Raw genomic sequence first — 17,296 nt, 5'->3', positions numbered from 1 at the left:
TCAGTGACGTAAGAAATGGATTCAACAGATCACTGCATCCCCAGATTCCCCTAAAAATGCCTATATTTCTGGGGGAAAAAAGCAAGGTGGGGGATTTGGGAACCTCAAGTGTCCCCTAGTGATTCTCCCCAGCATAAATGCAAATATAGGATACTCCAACCTCTGGCATTGGTGTAAGGACAACGACAGCATAATTTAGAGTTGTCCACAGACTGAAATAAAAACGAGTAAATTTTTGGTGAAAATAATCATGCCCCAGGTGATAGTTCTGGCCGAGGGGTTTTCCCACACGATTGAGGGAGGGAACACCGAAGCTAATTGCTCCTGCGTGCTCATCAAGGGCCGTGACAACATTATTGTTGACACTATGACAGCTTGGGATAAAGACATAATAATCGAAGGTATCGTCTCTGTCTTATTGATGCCTCGAATTGAGGCTCATTTTTTTACACAAGTTGACATCGATTATCTTTAATTACAATTTTCAGGTCTAGCTAATCATGGTGTAAGCCCCAACGACATTGCCTTCGTTGTTTGCACACACAGCCATGCCGATCATATTGGCAATAATAATTTATTTCTAAGGGCAGATCACATCGTTGGAACCTGCGTCCACAACCGCACAGTCTTCACAAACGAGTTTCGAGACGGTATTAGCATATCTAGATACAAAAACAGACCCTTTGAGTGTCCTCAAATGGCCAAAGTCACATAACTTGGACAACAGTTACCCTGAGAGTGAACTAAATTTATTCAACTTTTTCTTCAGGCGAAAAAGATTATTTTCCAAACCTACATCATTACGAAGTACAAAGGGATTTTATTCCTCAAGTATGACGCCCTTGAACCTCGAATTCAATGAAAATCATCTGCTCTAATGGTAACGTCGTCCAAGTCAGGGCCACTTTGACTGAAAACCAGCTGAAATAATCCCTCATTCTCATCAAGCGCACTACCAACTTTGTCCGGGTGTCAAGCTCCTGCGAACTCCTGGCCACACCCACGATGATGTCTCGGTGATAGTGGAGAGTACTGTTGATGGTGAGAAAGTGACAATTGCCATAGTTGGGGATCTCTTCGAGATGGAGGATGACCTCGCGAAACCGGAAATATGGCAGGCTGTCGGGGTTAAAGAGCTGAGGAAAACACAGGCGGAGAACAGATTTCTGGTGGTCACGCTGGCTGATTACATTATACCTGGTCATGGGAAGATGTTCAAGGTCACTGACGAAGTGAGAAGACTCCTCAAGAGCCAGATTCCAGTGGATTGAAACGAGTCGACTGATGCCTGGAGAGGTCATACCATTGGTTGAGTCTGATTGCTGAATTTTTTTATGTCAAAAGATTCTAAACATATGGTAATTAATTTTAAAATGATTTTTATTAATTTGAGTTTTATCCTAATCAATATTACGAGGAAGATTTGGTGCTGAAATCTTCTCTCTCACTGTTAACATCTCCAATGTCTCTGGAGAGGAAAAGACTTTTTGAAATTCGTTTATGGAATGAACTGTCCTGCTGCCAATTAATTCTAATTAATTTCAATTTTTAGGGTAAGGTGACGATTAAAATCCAGTACTTGTTCTAGTCTTCGTCTATGGAATCATGAAGACAATAAACTCTTCCTTCAGGACATCAAAAGAATATTTCCCAACAGAATTTTATTTTTATAAATTAAGTTTATTAAACATTGGCTTTTGTAATACATGAGGTCTCACTTCAATTACGATTATGGTAAAAACGATTTGAACTTCATATATTAATCTATCCTTCTGTCTAACGAAATCAATCACGACAGCTGCTGCATGAAATTAGTCGTTTGTAGAAGAATGGAATGCAAGATATATCCATTAAAAACCATTTAATGTGTCTCATCAAATTTCCATATTCTACAGCAAAATTTCACGAAAATTTGACAATGGAGATCATTGTCCTTGAAAATCGACAGTGCACGAAAGAAATGAATCAATTAATCTTCATTTTTGCGTTCTGTAACAACCTCTGATTGTTAATCGGACTCATCAAACAGGCAATCACAGCCACAATCTAAGTTAAGCATCAACGCAATGATAAACATCTTGATGAACTTGTGACATTAATGGGACATCTACATTTCTGCTGATAGTAGTTGTTGGCACCACGTTTCAATGATTTCACGTGTTTGATTATCAATAGTAGTGTTTAGGATTCACTCATCCCTGTGGCAAGATTTTTTCTACTCATCTCACTCGCACAATTGCAATATTTTTTTTACTTCACTGCTGAGGTAGTGGAACAAGATGAACAAAGGGAATTCAGACTTTGTTCATCCAGTTTTACCAGATTCAAGGGCTGAACTCGAACCACTAGACGTAAAATACTTTTGAACACATTTCTATTCTGGACTTTAATACTGATCCCGAGGTGTAACCTAATCATCAATTAGAGTAAATCCACGAGTTGTTTAATGCATTAAAAAATTTTCTTGATTTTGTGTTGCAAGTCTACAAAATTCGCAAGAAATTGTTTAAAAAAATTTTAGGTTATGTTCTTGAGATTATTTAGGATATCTTGGGTGAGCTTACGAAGGGAATCCCTTCGAAAAAATACTAGAGCTTCTCTAGCATTTTTTCCTGCCCTTCTGAACTCTAATCTCCAAAAAACAACTGGTGCATCTGCTCTAGGCTCTTCGAGTTAAATTAACTAAACACTCACAGTAAAATGAAAGTAACAAATTGTCTAAGAACCCAATCCATTAAATATTCCGATGAAGTCGATGATTCTAAGGCCACGAATATCATTATTGTTCATTGAATTCCGTATGAAAAAAATCACCATTTTGTTCTAGAGAAAACGGGGCTCACGACTCTCATTGTTCATAATTAATTTGGAGGTTACAATACCCCTGGGCATCAAGTGATCATGTGAATGTGGCCCATTTGCTCGGCAGGTGACTGAAAATAAACATTGAATTCTAAAAAAAAAGCAAATAAAAAACGTAATGGACAAACCAATGAGAAGTCATTGAACTGAGAATAACTGGAAGATTCCTCATGCAGGGGGCGAAGAAAACAAAAACCATCACCTCAGAAATATTAATAATTAATGAATGAAAGTTGAAAAAAAGCTGAAAAAGGAATATTCTGAAACAATGAGATAAATACATATTTATTTCCGGGTAATTGCTAATTGCCAACTGAATTTTTTACAGTCAAAAAAAAATCTTAAAAATTCGTTCTTTGAGGTAATTAACTGCCAGCACTAGATCACAGCATTAAAAAATTAATCAGCATTCAAAGGTGGGATTTTAATCCTCAAAAATGAAGATGGCTGTAACTTTTATCCCCTTAATCAATCGTAAATGAAGACTAAATTCTAGAAAATTATGTTTCATGGTGATAATCTCTAAACTTGTAAACACAAAGACTTAAAAAAATTGATCAGAATGTAAAATGTAAGACGATGATCACCGAAGAACATTTTAAGATTATGATAACAGCTATGTTCAGACTATTTTTCATCATCAAACTCTGTCAATCTATTGAATATGTCATAGGATGAACAGTCCATCAATGGAGCACTCGAAGCATGCAGTGAGTTCATGCACTGAGAAGAAAATAACAAAAGATAAATTTTTGTTGAATAAAAATATAATACAACTGTACGTGTCATCAGTTCCATAATTAACGGGATTAAGAGATAATTCGTGGATGGACTGTTCTCCCTGAAAACATAACCTCCAAATCATTGAAAAAAATAAAGAAAACACTACTGAAACGGCGCCTAAAGTCCGTGTCCTTTTTAGCCAGACATATCACTCTATAATGAATACTTTCATCATAAAATCACAACATCCTGAAGGGTCACAACATCGATAGTTACCGCACAAGCCTCTAATTATGAGTGAACCACTGATCACCAGTGAAATTATTCTCATTGAATTTTTTTTCTCGAGTAAATCAACTCTCACCTTCATTTACCCCAACTCAAGAGCCCACTGATAATCACTGGAATGATGCGAATGTGAAGCATCTGATTCATCAATGAAAATCATTTTAATCACATAATGTCCCTCATGGATAACAACAAAAGCAATAAATATCAATGAGAAAATGAAAATTAGTTCATCTCATTAGTTCTTAACTTCCTCTCATAATGTTCTCAGAGGAATAAATCCATCCATGCTGATGAGACTCCGGTCCATTCCGTAATCATCATCGTGACCGTCATGGTGACTTAATAGTCTCCTCTAGAAAATAATAATTCACAAAAAAAGAATTTGGATCACGTACTCCAATTCACAAAACACTTGAGGTCCCAGGAATGTTTTTTTTCTAATAAAAAAGAGGTGTTCCTCTGTGTAAACATCATGCGTTGTGTTCCCAATAAATGTCTCTTGATTTTAATTTACTAAATTCATTAGTTATTTTGTGATATTTTTTTTGTTCAATGTTTCTCGAGGCTTGTCGAGTAATTAATTTATTCAATTCGAACAAAAATCGTCGATGTTTACACGTCGATAAAAAAAGAAAATGCTAAATTAGGACTGGACATAGACACAATTTCAAAGCGATAATTACAAGCAAACTCATACTAATTCAGTGAAGAAAATTAATCTGCATTTTGAATAAATATTTTTCATAAAATCATGTCGAGTACATTAACATAATTTTCGGTTGGAGCAAGCGAGTGGAAATTACGAACGAAATTTGTTAGTAAATATTTTATATTTATATAATCATTGTTCGATGATTGTGGAATGATAAAACAGTGATACACACACTCTCATCTACATTAATGAAAAATCTTCGAGCCACAAGTTCTCCATCACCCATCAGTACTAATAAATGTCAACTGCTAATTTTCCGTATCCAATAATTAACAAAAAATAATAATTCTTTACATCGAATATCATACAGTGATTGGACATTATCATCAAGTGTATATCATTGTCACTCCAGATATTTTCATTAATCGAGACATTGTCTTATCAATGGAAGAAATCAATTTGTTAGCGTTAGTGGTCATGCAATAGTTAAGTATCACACGATAGAAACAGTATTTAATTAATGAAAAAATTGATCAGTTGAATTTCTTCTCCCCCAGAGATGCTGTTAGTCAGGCCAGTGAATGTAATGTTAAATTATCAAACGTAAGTACATAAAAAACGTTGAGATTACTTTCTTATCGTACTCGCTGATGATTATTTTGAGATTAGTTTTAATCAATAGTCCTCTATCTTCTGTTCAAGTTAAGTATTACGTAGGGTTCACCAGGATTATTAAATTCTGCAGAGTTGTTAGGCTGATAACACGGATTGACAGTGTAATTTAAATTTGGCTGATGAAAACTCACCGGCTCTATACTCGTATTCCACTCGACGTCCTGTGCTTCGAGGCACAGATCAGAGTCTGAGTCTGCTTTTCTCGCTGGATTGTCCTTTAATGGTCCAAAACAACATCATAATTTTTTTTTTCAACTCATGTAACTATTTTATCAAATGACAAGAGGTATTTGCATCGATTTGACATGAAAAAAAAGTGTTGGACTGTAATAAAAAAAATGTTAACGTTTTTTGTTTCTTTGTCTCACCTGGGACAATTGTTGAGCTGTCGTTAAAAGCCTCGCAAGAGGTGTACAACAAACTGGCAGAGTCTCCAATAAAGTTGGTCGTGAATGGGTGAGAAGTGGCTTCATATATTTTGTATCAAAATCACCCCATATTCGTGCAAGTAATGCCTTCTCATTGGGTTTACCAGCGGTACTGCCTCCACCCTGCAGTGAGCCATCGTGCATCGAATTGTACTGTTGAGGAGTAATTTTCAATTAAATAATTGACATTAATTTTTACGGATTAATTAGGTTGCAGGGTAAAGTCACAAGTGAATTGTCTCACTCCAACAATTCACTGCTGATGCACCTCATCGTTTTCCCAAAAGCGATCAATAATTTTTTAATATTTTCTTTTTCATATTTTCAAGAATATCCAAATACTTGTGACATTTCCAGACTTCTCAGTTAATTTATATTTCACCCAAAATTATATTATTGCCATCGAAATTTATTGTCCATAAATTATTGATGAAAATATTGATACAAATCCAGACGTGGGAAATTAAATGAAAAATAAAATCCGAGCTAAATAAATAACTGGAGAAGGTCAAGTACTTCGATATCCTTACCACAACATGCATTATTCACTACATCTACAGTATATCAACAGTTAAAAAATCAAATAAATAATTGAAAATAATTTTCATATAATAAATAAGGAGCAGGATTAAATCATACGAAGAATAAGCGATATAAGCAGCCCCAGCTGTACCACAATCACAATCGATTGCTCTCCCACTCTGAGGTGTCACAATCAATTACTCCGTTAGCAATTATCCAGAGTAAACAATCGTTGAAAAAAAAAAAATTCGTAAATTTTTCTAAAAATAAAAATCCTTTAACTTCGACTGAATAATCGAGTGTTGACCTACCGGGGGACTTCGCTCGCGGCGCATCTCCAGAGTTCCGAAGCCACCTTCGCCACCGGACTATTCAAACAATTCCAGTTTATTTTATTAATTTTATTTCTCTTCACATTCTCGTTCATTAAGGTGGAAATTAATTGATTAATGGGAGGCAACCAGGAGTTCAGTGCTCTATTTCTTTAGTTAAAATTATTTGAAGATGTCGAGGTAATCCTAGTGAGGAAAATGTGTAAATAAATATTTTGCACTTCGCTAGTGAAATAAAAATTGATAATAGACTTGAAATCCATAATTTATCAGTGACAATTGTCGATTTGAACATTGAAAAGGGTACGATAAATATAAAATTACAAAAAAATGATATATGACCTTCCAGATGAGTCAATTAATTATCAAAATTTCATATAATTCAATATTCGATTGCCTACGATTACCTCGAAATAAATAATCTTCAAAAGGGTTAATGATGCAGAGAATAATCTATCATTCGATATTCATGCCAATGTGCCCACGATAAATGATATTATCCCTGCGAATACACCTAATAATCTAAAAAAATTAAAATTGTGACTGACCCTAATTAAACAATGTCAATAGTGCTGTTAAAATTGAATTAATCATTACGAACCCCACTAGTGTCCACTGAACTGTACACCTGTGTTGGGCAAGCGGTGGTACAAGAGGGCATAGTAATTATCAAATAATCGACAGTGGCAAATTAATATCAAAAGCTGGTGGGAGAAAGGGCTGGGAATAGGGTTCAATTAAATAATCGTCTGTCGGTGGTGTCAATTTCATTGAAATTGGAAGACGGGGTAGCCTTTTACGGAATTAAATTAATGAGTGACGTGGGGATTTAATTAAAACTTCAAAATTTCTGGTCCAGCCACTTACGTTTCGAACGCTGCCATGGGAGAGCCCTTCCACCTCCTCATCTACTCCAACCCTGAAAATTCAAAGGGTGTCGATGAGTAACTGATAAAATTCTACTTCACTTTACCCTTAATTAAAATATTTAATGACGTGAGATCGAGCCTCTGACTGTTCCCACCCCCAGAAAGTTCATTTCCCCCGTAATTATTATTTTATATTTATTTTATTCTTAAAAACAAATCGATTTCAATACTCACGGTATCTTAAACCAACTGAGAAATTGGGTGGTTGCCCCACCCTGAAATATAACCGTCAATATAACAATCAGGCTCGTCGTGGTGAGCATGGCCTTCCTGGCATCAGACACCGTATTTCTAATGGCAAGTGCAAAACTCATGGCACCCCTCAATCCAGCGAAGAACAGCATGTGCTGATGGTTCATCGGTATTTTCGGTTTTCTCGCTAAATTCAGAAGAAACGACAGGGGATAGACATTGGCAGCACGTCCTATAAGAGCGCACACAAATCCCGATAATATGAATCCAGGATCGAACCGATGTTTTGGAAATGTAAACATCGAGACCCCGATGTAACTGAAGATGAAATTCTCGGCGAGAAAATTCAGCAATTCGAACAGCTGTTTTGTTCGCTGTCGAGAGTCAGGACTGAGATTGTTGTAGGTGTAATGGGCCTGACATATTCCGCAGAATAATACAGCGACAACACCTGCAGTTTCATTCATTATTTTCTGGTGAATAATCCTGATAATTAATCGCCAGTTTTCGATGACTCATTACCTGTTAAATCCGACGACTCAGCAATCAAAAAGGTGCTGTACGACATGAGAACGAATAAGGCGGACTCGAGGAGTGGAAAGTCCCTGACTCTCGTGAATTTAGTCAGAAGAGCGGTTAAACAGCCCATTGAGGCTCCAATAAATAATGAAAGACTGAATATACCGATGAAGTCCCCCAGTGCCTGGAAGAAAGCCACCGTCTCAAAGCCTCCAGAGCCCGTCTGATATCTCGTCCCATAGTTCTGGATAGATCTGCAATAAATAGTTTATGATTTTCTTGATTTGTTCGACATCTCACGACTTCGAATCCAGGAAAGTCGACAGTATTTTTTTTAATTAAAAATATAATCAAGTGCCATTAATCATTGTACTTGATCATCATCACGTGTACACAATTGATTGACGATTTTACGTAATTATTTACCCGCTGAGAACGATAGCCACAGCATCATTAAGCACACTCTCTCCAAAGACAAGTGCGTATAGATTGACATCCACATGAAGATCGTTGAATATCGAAATAATAGTCAGTGGATCCGTCGGTGATATCAGTGCCCCGAAGTAAAGAGTGTCCAGAAATCCAAATGACTGGGACAGGTGTGGTATTAGTTGAATAAACGTGTACATCAGTGTCCTTGAAAAAAAAAATTACATAAAAATTCATTCACTCAATCGCGACGACAATTTTATTTTCATCCAACGGTCAATCTTTTAACTGTTTTGTTTAAAACTTCAATGTTAATGTTCAATGTTATAATGTCTCACCCGATAACAAATGATGATATTGTCGTGCCCAGAAGGGCGTACATCAAAATGGCACCTAAATTACGGAAGAAATATTTCTGAAAAGAAAAAAAATTGTTAAAAATTATCAGATAAAAAACATCGGCCAACGCACTCTATCACTTTCCATTTAAACAATCAAAAAGTCAATATTTACTCTCTTTAAGCTGTATCCTGCGTGAAATATGATTGGTGGTAGAATAATATTGAAGAAAATTTCTGGATCGAATGTTGCCTGAGAAAAAAATCAGTATTATTCAGGGATTCGCTGATTTATCACTAAACTCATGACCTGTGATAACGATAAAATTAAAAATGTACGTTAAATTGTTATTTTTTTAAAATTTTCTTACCTTCAGATCTATCTCGCTGTCTTGTTTAAATATCTCGCCCCTGAAGGAGTACGCAAATGTTTTATTTTTAATCGTACCACCGCCTTTATCTTCCGGAAAGCGTAACCACAGAGAATCAGGTGGCACTGATTGGTTGTATCTGTTGTCAACTTCTGGCTCGACGCGCATGTGAGTGATGGGACTTGTTTTGAAGCAATAACGAATTATTGCGCCGATAATGAGGCCTGAAATTAATTAAAAAAAAGCTATTCAATTTTTTAAAATAAATATTTCCTGATTTTTTGAAGGATCTGCCAAATTTTTTCGGTTACGCTCCTCAAATTCATGGGAATTCAACTGCTCGTCAGGTGGAACTGACCGGCTGTCTGGTGTCAACGTCAAGTGGCAAATGGGGCACTCCGGGGATTGAATATTTAATGAGGTAGATTAGACACGGATTTATCGTAGCACGGAATAATGAGCTCATTTCGATTGTCGTTTCATTGATGACACGATTCCAGATAATTAACTGGAGTTGTGATTATGTCATTGACAGGGAGGGACTGAAAGTCTGCGATTAAATTCCCAACATAATGAACTGAAAATTGTGATTATTTTATCGATTTTATTCGGTCACGATCAATCGAATAAAATCGATAACGCAACTGACTCCACGAGGATGATTCGCTGTCCTCAAAAAATCAAAAAGAATTTTTTTAACTAGCCACCTGGTCACCCTGGGTTATCCTGGGGTACGTGAGGATCGAAGTCCTCAATGCACCAGGTGATTAACATTTTTTTGTTACCGAGGAAATATTTTTCACATCCCTGGATGTCCCAACAAGTTTTTTCTCGTGAAATAACGTTCACAATCAGTTCGTCAAAGTCACTCGGTTGTCTCTCCATTCAGATATTTAATCAGGAACTTACGAGAAGAGATTAGTGAATCTCCATCGATAATCAGTGATGATGAGTGCGTGAGAAGTTAGTGGAGGTATTGAAATCCGAGAAGTCCCAGGGACGTCTTCCGGAGAATGACAGAATATTTTTACTCTCTTAATTGTTAATCAATTGATTGGGGACGAGAGGCCTTGAGGAAACAATGAAAGAAACAATTAAAAATCCAAACACGATTTCTTCCTCAAAACAGCTGTCCACCTCTCCTCCACCACCGCCACGAGCAGTAGGAAATTCCGAGCAGCCATAACTGTGATTAAAAATATTTCTCAGAGCGTACATCAACATGATATCATGCAATCACCCCAGACTCCCCTGAGACTTTCCTGTTATCAAATATCCCGACAATTCCGCGTTAAAAAATCAATAGACTTCAATTGAATCTCCACAACACCACAAAATACACGACAACAAAAGTCTGGAGTCTGAAAAATCCCTGGAGCAGTCCATCTCCCCAGGATGTACCCCAAACCCTTTAACTCCTACCTATTCGCCCTCCACTGCATCGGCTGCGTCTTCATTGGCAAATATAACATTGCCACGAGTCATCCATTGATCCCTAGACATGTCAACCATGACGCAACAATCGTCGAGACAAAAAAAACATCTCCCCCAGGGGCAGTTGATCAACAAAGAAACATTGAATTCTGGGTTATTGTTGTGACATTACCGTAGATGACAGCCAGTCCCGTTTCATGGAGGAACCGCAGGCGACGATGCTTGAATGTCCAGATTGTCAACACTGTCAGGATGAGGAGAAATGTGTAGAGAAGAAGATTCAAACTGTCGAGACGATGGAGGGCTTGTGCTTTGGCGTCCAGCTCGATGTCCGAAGCAGCACCATGACAATTACTTATCAGTAACGATGTGCAGAGTAGGAATAATCCTCCGATCATCTTCAATGATCATCAACCGGCCACTGAGCAACGACTGAACTTCAGTTCACATATATTCAAGTCTATCTTCAACACGAAAGGAATTTTTTTTTTCGTTTTTTGAGGTTAGGGCGACACCTATGGGACACCTATGTGGTATACGTCTCTTGGTGCATGAAAAATCCTCGTTATCGTTGGATCCTAAACCCAACTACTCCATCGGTAATGTCGCAGGGTATTCTCATACCCCAATGGGTATTTCACGGTAGTGTGGGTGGGGTCGAGGGGAAGATTATAGGAGAAATTGCGAAGTCTTCTGGGGCGGTATTCAAGGCAGACCCTATGGTCTCTGTTCAAGGAACCAGAAAATCATTTCAATGTCACGAGTCACGTGACTCCTCGCATAACTCACCTAGACCTGTTTTACCGACCCCCCTGACAACGCACTCTCCCCACCTGACCGAGCTCGTCAGCCGCCGAATGCCAAATTCCGTATCTTTGGGCAACATGACGTTATCACTGTCAACCCTGTGCAGAAATCGAGTGGAGTGATTTGGCAGTCGGCAGTGAACGGAGCTGGTGAACCGCGGAGTCACTTGACATCTGAAGTAAGTCATTCGGGAGTCATTTTGGAAATTTTGGATCCGGAATTGGAAGTCGTTTACTGCTGTCAATGTGCCATATCTCGTCGGCTTATCTCGCTTGATACGAAGCTGATGAGCTGTCCACGTTTCATAATTGTCATATGTATTGTCAGCAGTGTAAAAACTGTGATGTCAATTGACAAACGGGGCATTTCTACAAGAGTTTTGAAGTGTCATTAGAAAAGGTCAAAACTCAGATTTAATTCTAGTATTCAATTAATTTTAATTTAGTATTCAATAATGACTTGAATTCGGTGTTCACTAGAGAACAATAAATTAAAATAAATGAAAAAATTACCTTAAAGTTCCAAAAAAAGGTCCGAATCATGTTGACTTGTTGCTCTCCTAATCGATCGATCGATATCGACATCATTCCATACCAATTGTCCACTTTGATTGCCTGTCCCCAGGTCTTGACCCTCAACCAAAATGGAGCTGAAGTACACGGTACAGAATTACGACTGGGGTATGAAGGGCACGACCAGTAGTGTCGCGAGATTACTGAAGGGATCAGACCCTGCAGCTCACGTCGACGAGGAGAAAACTTATTCTGAACTCTGGATGGGAACACATCCGAATGGTCCCTCATTCGTCAAGGCCACTGGGGAGAGTCTGGGGGAGTTCATAGGGGCGAACAAGGAGGTCCTGGGGGACCCTGTGAGGGAGAGCTTTGGGGATGATCTCCCTTTTCTGTTCAAGGTCCTATCGGTGAGGAAAGCTCTGTCCCTTCAGGCTCATCCAGATAAGGTAATTCCACAGAACAATTCTCATCTCCTGCTCTAGTCTCTTCATAAAATGTTGAAACAAAAGTTTTATTCATTCGTGATAGACCTGGGGGTTAAATGGGTCGTTGAAAAAAAAAAAGGAAAAAACTGTAAATAAAAACTCGTTTTTGATTAATCAGAAGTGAAGTCGAGAATTTTCACAGCAAAATCTTTTCGAAAATTTAGGAAGAAACCTTGTGAGTTGTCCTTGAAATATTGTATTAATAAAAATGCTTTTGTTGGACTTTCGAAGATCTATTCACGTGTTCTATTATGACGAGTCTTTTTTAAATTTTTCATTGAGATTTTTACTAACGAAATTGTTGCATTTCACTGGTACACAATATTTCTGATATTTTTGGAAATTGTTCCGAGTAACAAACAAGAACCTCCGCAAACAGGTGCTTTTGCCAAAATCACGGAGCGGGGGATCCAGCCAAATTCTTGACCTTGGTTAGTATTTTCGCGGGTGACATTCATATTTCTGTGCAAGAAGACAATGAAATGTATCTTGACAAATCCGCAACTTGTCGTCTAAAATATTAGCGAGATATCACTGTTTACCACTTCCCAGTTTTTGACGAATATCTCGAAATCTGGGGCAGATAGCGAAATTTTTATTATAAACTTTTTTGTGGAGCGGATCGAGAGCGACAATAAATGTCATGAACAATTTTTCGCTAGCTCTCATAGATTTGGAGATATTCCTGAAAAACTCGGCTCAGGAGTGAGCCAACTTCTCTCGATTCACCACTTCGCCATCGAATTACAAAAAAATTTAAATAATTGAGAATAATAACAATGCAAAATATAGTTATATTTCAGCTGTCAATAAACAATGCAGTTAATCAAGTGACACTAATTTTCGCTCGATTCCAGGCAAGAGCTGAGAGCCTCCACAAGCTCCACCCCGACATCTACAAAGACCCGAATCATAAACCGGAAATGCCGATAGCCCTGACGCCCTTCGAGGCCCTGTGTGGCTTCCGGCCAGTCCCTGAGATCCAGAATTTCCTGAAGAAAATCCCAGAGCTCTGTGCGGTGATTGGTCAAGGAACTGTCGAGGATTTCATCAGCTCCGGGGAGACTGATCCAAAACCTCATCTTCAGAAGTGCCTCCAAGGGCTCCTCACTCACAATGCTGACTCTACAGCCCATGAACTCAAGAAATTTATCGATAGATTATCCGAAATGAGTACAATCAATCAACATTATCTAATTGACCTTGCAAATACATTAGTGGTAATTCTGAAAGTGTGACTCATGTCCTGTTTTACCCAGGTGAACCCGGCAGAGAGGAATTGAATGCCAGAATAATGGAAAAACTCCACGCCGATTATCCAGGGGATGTCGGCTGTTTTGGACTTTACTTTTTCAATTTTATTACCCTTCAACCCGGCGAAGCACTTTATCTAGGAGCTAATGAACCTCACGCTTATATTTCTGGTGGTAAGATAATTATTTCTACTTCTGTGTTATCCTCAGGATAACGTGGAATCTCCTCCAAATGTATTCATCATGAACTAGTCAGCAATCAAAAATGATTTCGTACAACTGAACTTTGATCCATTCGATTTTCTATTTTTTTTATCCCTTTAAAATATTTTTTTTCCCTTTAAAATAATTTTTTCTCCCTTTAAAATATTTTTTATCCTTTTAAAATATTTTTTTCTCCCTTTAAAATAATTTTTTCTCCCTTTTTTTTTAAATCTCAATTGTCATATTCTCGTTCAGATCGATTCACATTTCGATTGCTATTTTTTTCTGATCCTAGACTGCATGGAGATAATGTCCTGTTCAGACAATGTAGTCAGAGCTGGACTGACTCCGAAATTAAAGGACGTTGACACACTAGTGGAGATGTTAACATACAATTGTGAAGCTGCAGAATTGAAGAGATTCAAACCTGTCAAGGAGGACGATTACTCCGAAGTCTTCAGACCCCCAATCAAGGACTTTGCTGTATCTAAAATTGAGGTAAATCTCTTCCAGTTGTTCTCACGATCCCCTTTGAAATTTCCCCCTTCAAAAATTATGAAATATCTTCACTGGAAAATGCTGAATGTCCTGGGAACCCCAATTTCTATTTCCGTAATAAACAATCGTCGAATAAAAAAAATTAATTTATTGAATTTTCTATTAAATACTGACATTGAAAATTCATTTCATAATATTTATTTCGTCACAGCTTCCTCCTGGCACACCATCGTATGCCCTTCCCCCCAGAAATTCAGCTGGGATCCTGATAATAATCGAAGGTTCAGTCGAGGTGAACTCACAGGTCTACTGCCCGGGCTCGGTCCTGTTCATCAAAGCGAACGAACAGCTGAGCTTAAATATTCGGACGAAAGACGGAAGAACTCTCATGTTCGAAGGCTTCGCCAACGTCTGACGAGGCTGAAATCTCCAATTTATCACAAATCTCGGAGAAAATAGTTCTAGCCAGCTTTTGATTAGTTACTTAATTGGATTATGAAACAATGCCTATTAACCCCTAGAGCTTGCGGCTGGGGATCTTCCCCAGGAAAATCGTCGAGGAGATGGAGAGGAAAAAGACGATAGACTAGCTCGAGTCCTCGGAGTCGTCCTTGGCAGGTGCCTCTGCTGGCTTGTCGACTTTGTAATGACGATACTCCGGTTTCAATTCCCACGTGTTTCTGTGGGGATTCTTCAGGTTGTAATTGCACACCTCGTTGAGTATCTCCTTCAGGTACACCTGTGTACAAAGTGATTATTTAAATTGTAGATAGAAAATTGTTAATTGAAGTTATCGGTGAGAGATGTGAAAGTCTAATGAAAAATATTGGATACGATTTTTGTTATTTTCAAAGATAATTAATAATTAACGAATATCACCTCAATAAATATAAAATTGGGTATAAAGTATTTATCGTCAAATTTTTGTACGTAATAAACTTATTCAATGAAAAAAAAATTACGGAAAAGTCGAATTAATGATATTTGCACTGCCATCAAATTTTTAGAAAATTTACATGTGATGAACTGTTTGTTTAATTTTGTTCATTAAATTTTGAATTGTGTTGATAAAATCAAATGTAAAAAGTGATTTCAGATGTTGAAAAAATCATTTAAGAAATTAATAGTAATTAATCATTCGATATTTTCTGCAGGAGTTTATCTTCCTGATGTATTTAATTATGTAATCATAGAAATTAATTTGTTTAGCGAAATTAAGGACATTTTGCTACAACGAATGTAAAATAAATCGAAAGAAAAATACTCACGATTGGCTGTCTCGTAATTTTAACCAAATCTTTGATATTGTAGTACTGATGCTTCTCAAATGCTGCGAAGAGCATGTCCATCACAGCGTCCTTGTCGTCCCTCATCTTCTTGCCCTCTGCCTTCTTCTTCTCGGCATATTCGATCTAAAAAATAACACTTTTGTTAATATCAATGGGAGAGGGAAGTTGCCAAAGTCGTTTCGAGATAGTTACATTGTGCTTGTGATCAGAGACAGGTTTGAAGTTCTGCACAACCCTCTCCAGGTGACGAAGCTGCCTCAATGGAACTGAGGCACGTTTTATACTTTCCTTCTTCAGGTTCATGTAACAATTATCAGCTGAAAATAATTTCACTATTGTTATATGGCACATATATTTATATAGATTTGTAAACTGTACGAATTGATAAGCTTTGGGTGCAATAATAATAAAATAATTCACTCCGATGAATTTTATTTTTTTATACTTCACTTCGTGCAAAAAAAATTGAATATTGGGGTGAAGACGAACAATAGTATTTTTTATATAAACATTACCATTTGGTCGACATTCTAATTTTTGTACGATTCTGCCCTCCATGTAAAGCTTCTCAGACTCAGGGACAATGGCATCAGAATTACTTGACCCTGAAGAAGATGAATTTCATAATTTCATTGAAAGACAATACATATTAAATATGAATAATTGTGGTCTATCTCACCAGCTACGTGGGAAAATACTCCAAGTGTTTGATGACTAACTGTGGAAACATCGAGCCTGTGTTGTTTGGGGATATCTTCCTCATCTGGCTCCTTGAGTGCTAGAACAGCTTCTGATAATTTCAAGGACACTTCGGCTTTCTGTCCAGGATTTCTACCAAAAAATTAAAAATCACAAGATCACGATAAAATGATAATTCTTTAAAATTATTTATCCCAGGAAAATAATTTAATTTTTCTGATAACATTAATTGCGTTTCTAATTTGGTGTTTGATCGATTATAAAATAAATAAACTGAATTATAAAAACAACAACAACAGTACTCACTTTGTTATTTTGAGCTTTCCAACCTCAATGTTACCAGGTGCCTTCTCCCATTTATTGGCAATATATTTAGGAACCTTAACAAGCCACACTCCACGTCCTGCATTACTCAAATCCAAGTCTCGCTCTACATGAACTGGTGGAGTCGACATTTGGCGATAATTATTTGATTATGTAAAACGTTAATGACAATCGTGAAGATGATGTTTATTCCGTTTGTCTGTGGATTATGAGCAAATGGCAAGTTCAACGTGTCTCATCACTCCCAACCCCTTGCCCCTTGGGGCCAACAGTTCTTTATTATGATTATTTTGCGCATGCGCTGAGTGATGGTGGATATCTCAGAAAGCCCGGGAAAATTCAATTTATCTAAAAATTCCTGAATATTAATATCGAAATAAAAAAAAAATTTTGGGACTCCACATTACGTGGTCTTCCGTATATCTGTATACAACTGCTTTTTAGCTGTTATAAAATAACTAATAATTGAAAAAGAATATAAACAAATGCAACATTGTGCACCAGGTACGGAAAGTCGTGAAATAG

At 37.4% G+C, this 17,296-nt stretch overlaps 4 protein-coding genes across 9 annotated transcripts; 2 read left to right on the top strand and 2 right to left on the bottom strand.

The window, feature by feature from the left end:
• Nucleotides 1-40: 40 nt before the first annotated feature.
• On the top strand, nucleotides 41-1,705 carry LOC135170866 (metallo-beta-lactamase domain-containing protein 1). Its single transcript, XM_064137007.1, has 4 exons — nucleotides 41-401; nucleotides 489-650; nucleotides 949-1,358; nucleotides 1,553-1,705. Exons 1-3 carry the CDS (start codon nucleotides 251-253, stop codon nucleotides 1,269-1,271), a joined length of 636 nt encoding a protein of 211 aa, XP_063993077.1. The 5' UTR covers nucleotides 41-250; the 3' UTR covers nucleotides 1,272-1,358; nucleotides 1,553-1,705.
• Nucleotides 1,660-11,230, bottom strand: LOC135170846 (sodium/hydrogen exchanger 6). 5 transcript variants are annotated; one of them, XM_064136931.1, is made up of 13 exons: nucleotides 10,870-11,230; nucleotides 9,264-9,487; nucleotides 9,068-9,145; nucleotides 8,893-8,969; nucleotides 8,552-8,761; nucleotides 8,129-8,379; nucleotides 7,589-8,057; nucleotides 7,353-7,404; nucleotides 7,087-7,113; nucleotides 6,465-6,521; nucleotides 5,572-5,784; nucleotides 5,335-5,418; nucleotides 1,660-2,933 (listed from the first exon to the last, which is right to left on the bottom strand). In XM_064136931.1, the coding sequence occupies exons 1-13, from the start codon at nucleotides 11,093-11,095 to the stop codon at nucleotides 2,892-2,894; spliced, it is 2,010 nt and encodes a 669-aa protein (XP_063993001.1). In that variant the 5' UTR covers nucleotides 11,096-11,230; the 3' UTR covers nucleotides 1,660-2,891. The 5 variants fall into 5 exon arrangements, with proteins under 5 accessions (XP_063993001.1, XP_063992999.1, XP_063992998.1 ...); XM_064136929.1 differs by lacking the exon at nucleotides 1,660-2,933 and adding an exon at nucleotides 3,121-4,228; XM_064136928.1 differs by lacking the exon at nucleotides 1,660-2,933 and having other exon boundaries at nucleotides 4,236-5,418.
• A 312-nt stretch (nucleotides 11,231-11,542) lies between these two features.
• Mpi (Mannose phosphate isomerase) lies at nucleotides 11,543-15,729 on the top strand. Of its 2 annotated transcripts, none has more exons than XM_064136998.1 (6): nucleotides 11,543-11,682; nucleotides 12,129-12,465; nucleotides 13,362-13,677; nucleotides 13,764-13,931; nucleotides 14,257-14,459; nucleotides 14,671-15,729. In XM_064136998.1, the coding sequence occupies exons 2-6, from the start codon at nucleotides 12,148-12,150 to the stop codon at nucleotides 14,872-14,874; spliced, it is 1,209 nt and encodes a 402-aa protein (XP_063993068.1). In that variant the 5' UTR covers nucleotides 11,543-11,682; nucleotides 12,129-12,147; the 3' UTR covers nucleotides 14,875-15,729. The 2 variants fall into 2 exon arrangements, with proteins under 2 accessions (XP_063993068.1, XP_063993069.1); XM_064136999.1 differs by lacking the exon at nucleotides 11,543-11,682 and adding an exon at nucleotides 11,767-11,903.
• LOC135170865 (general transcription factor IIF subunit 2) lies at nucleotides 14,593-17,029 on the bottom strand. Its single transcript, XM_064137006.1, has 6 exons — nucleotides 16,754-17,029; nucleotides 16,428-16,579; nucleotides 16,264-16,353; nucleotides 15,941-16,065; nucleotides 15,728-15,871; nucleotides 14,593-15,198 (listed from the first exon to the last, which is right to left on the bottom strand). Exons 1-6 carry the CDS (start codon nucleotides 16,900-16,902, stop codon nucleotides 15,046-15,048), a joined length of 813 nt encoding a protein of 270 aa, XP_063993076.1. The 5' UTR covers nucleotides 16,903-17,029; the 3' UTR covers nucleotides 14,593-15,045.
• Nucleotides 17,030-17,296: the final 267 nt, after the last annotated feature.

This window comes from Diachasmimorpha longicaudata, chromosome 18 (assembly GCF_034640455.1).
Source record: "Diachasmimorpha longicaudata isolate KC_UGA_2023 chromosome 18, iyDiaLong2, whole genome shotgun sequence".
Lineage (NCBI taxonomy): Eukaryota > Metazoa > Arthropoda > Insecta > Hymenoptera > Braconidae > Diachasmimorpha > Diachasmimorpha longicaudata.
The sequence above is the reverse complement of the archived record's forward strand: the minus strand, read 5'-3'. Positions and strand labels throughout refer to the sequence as shown.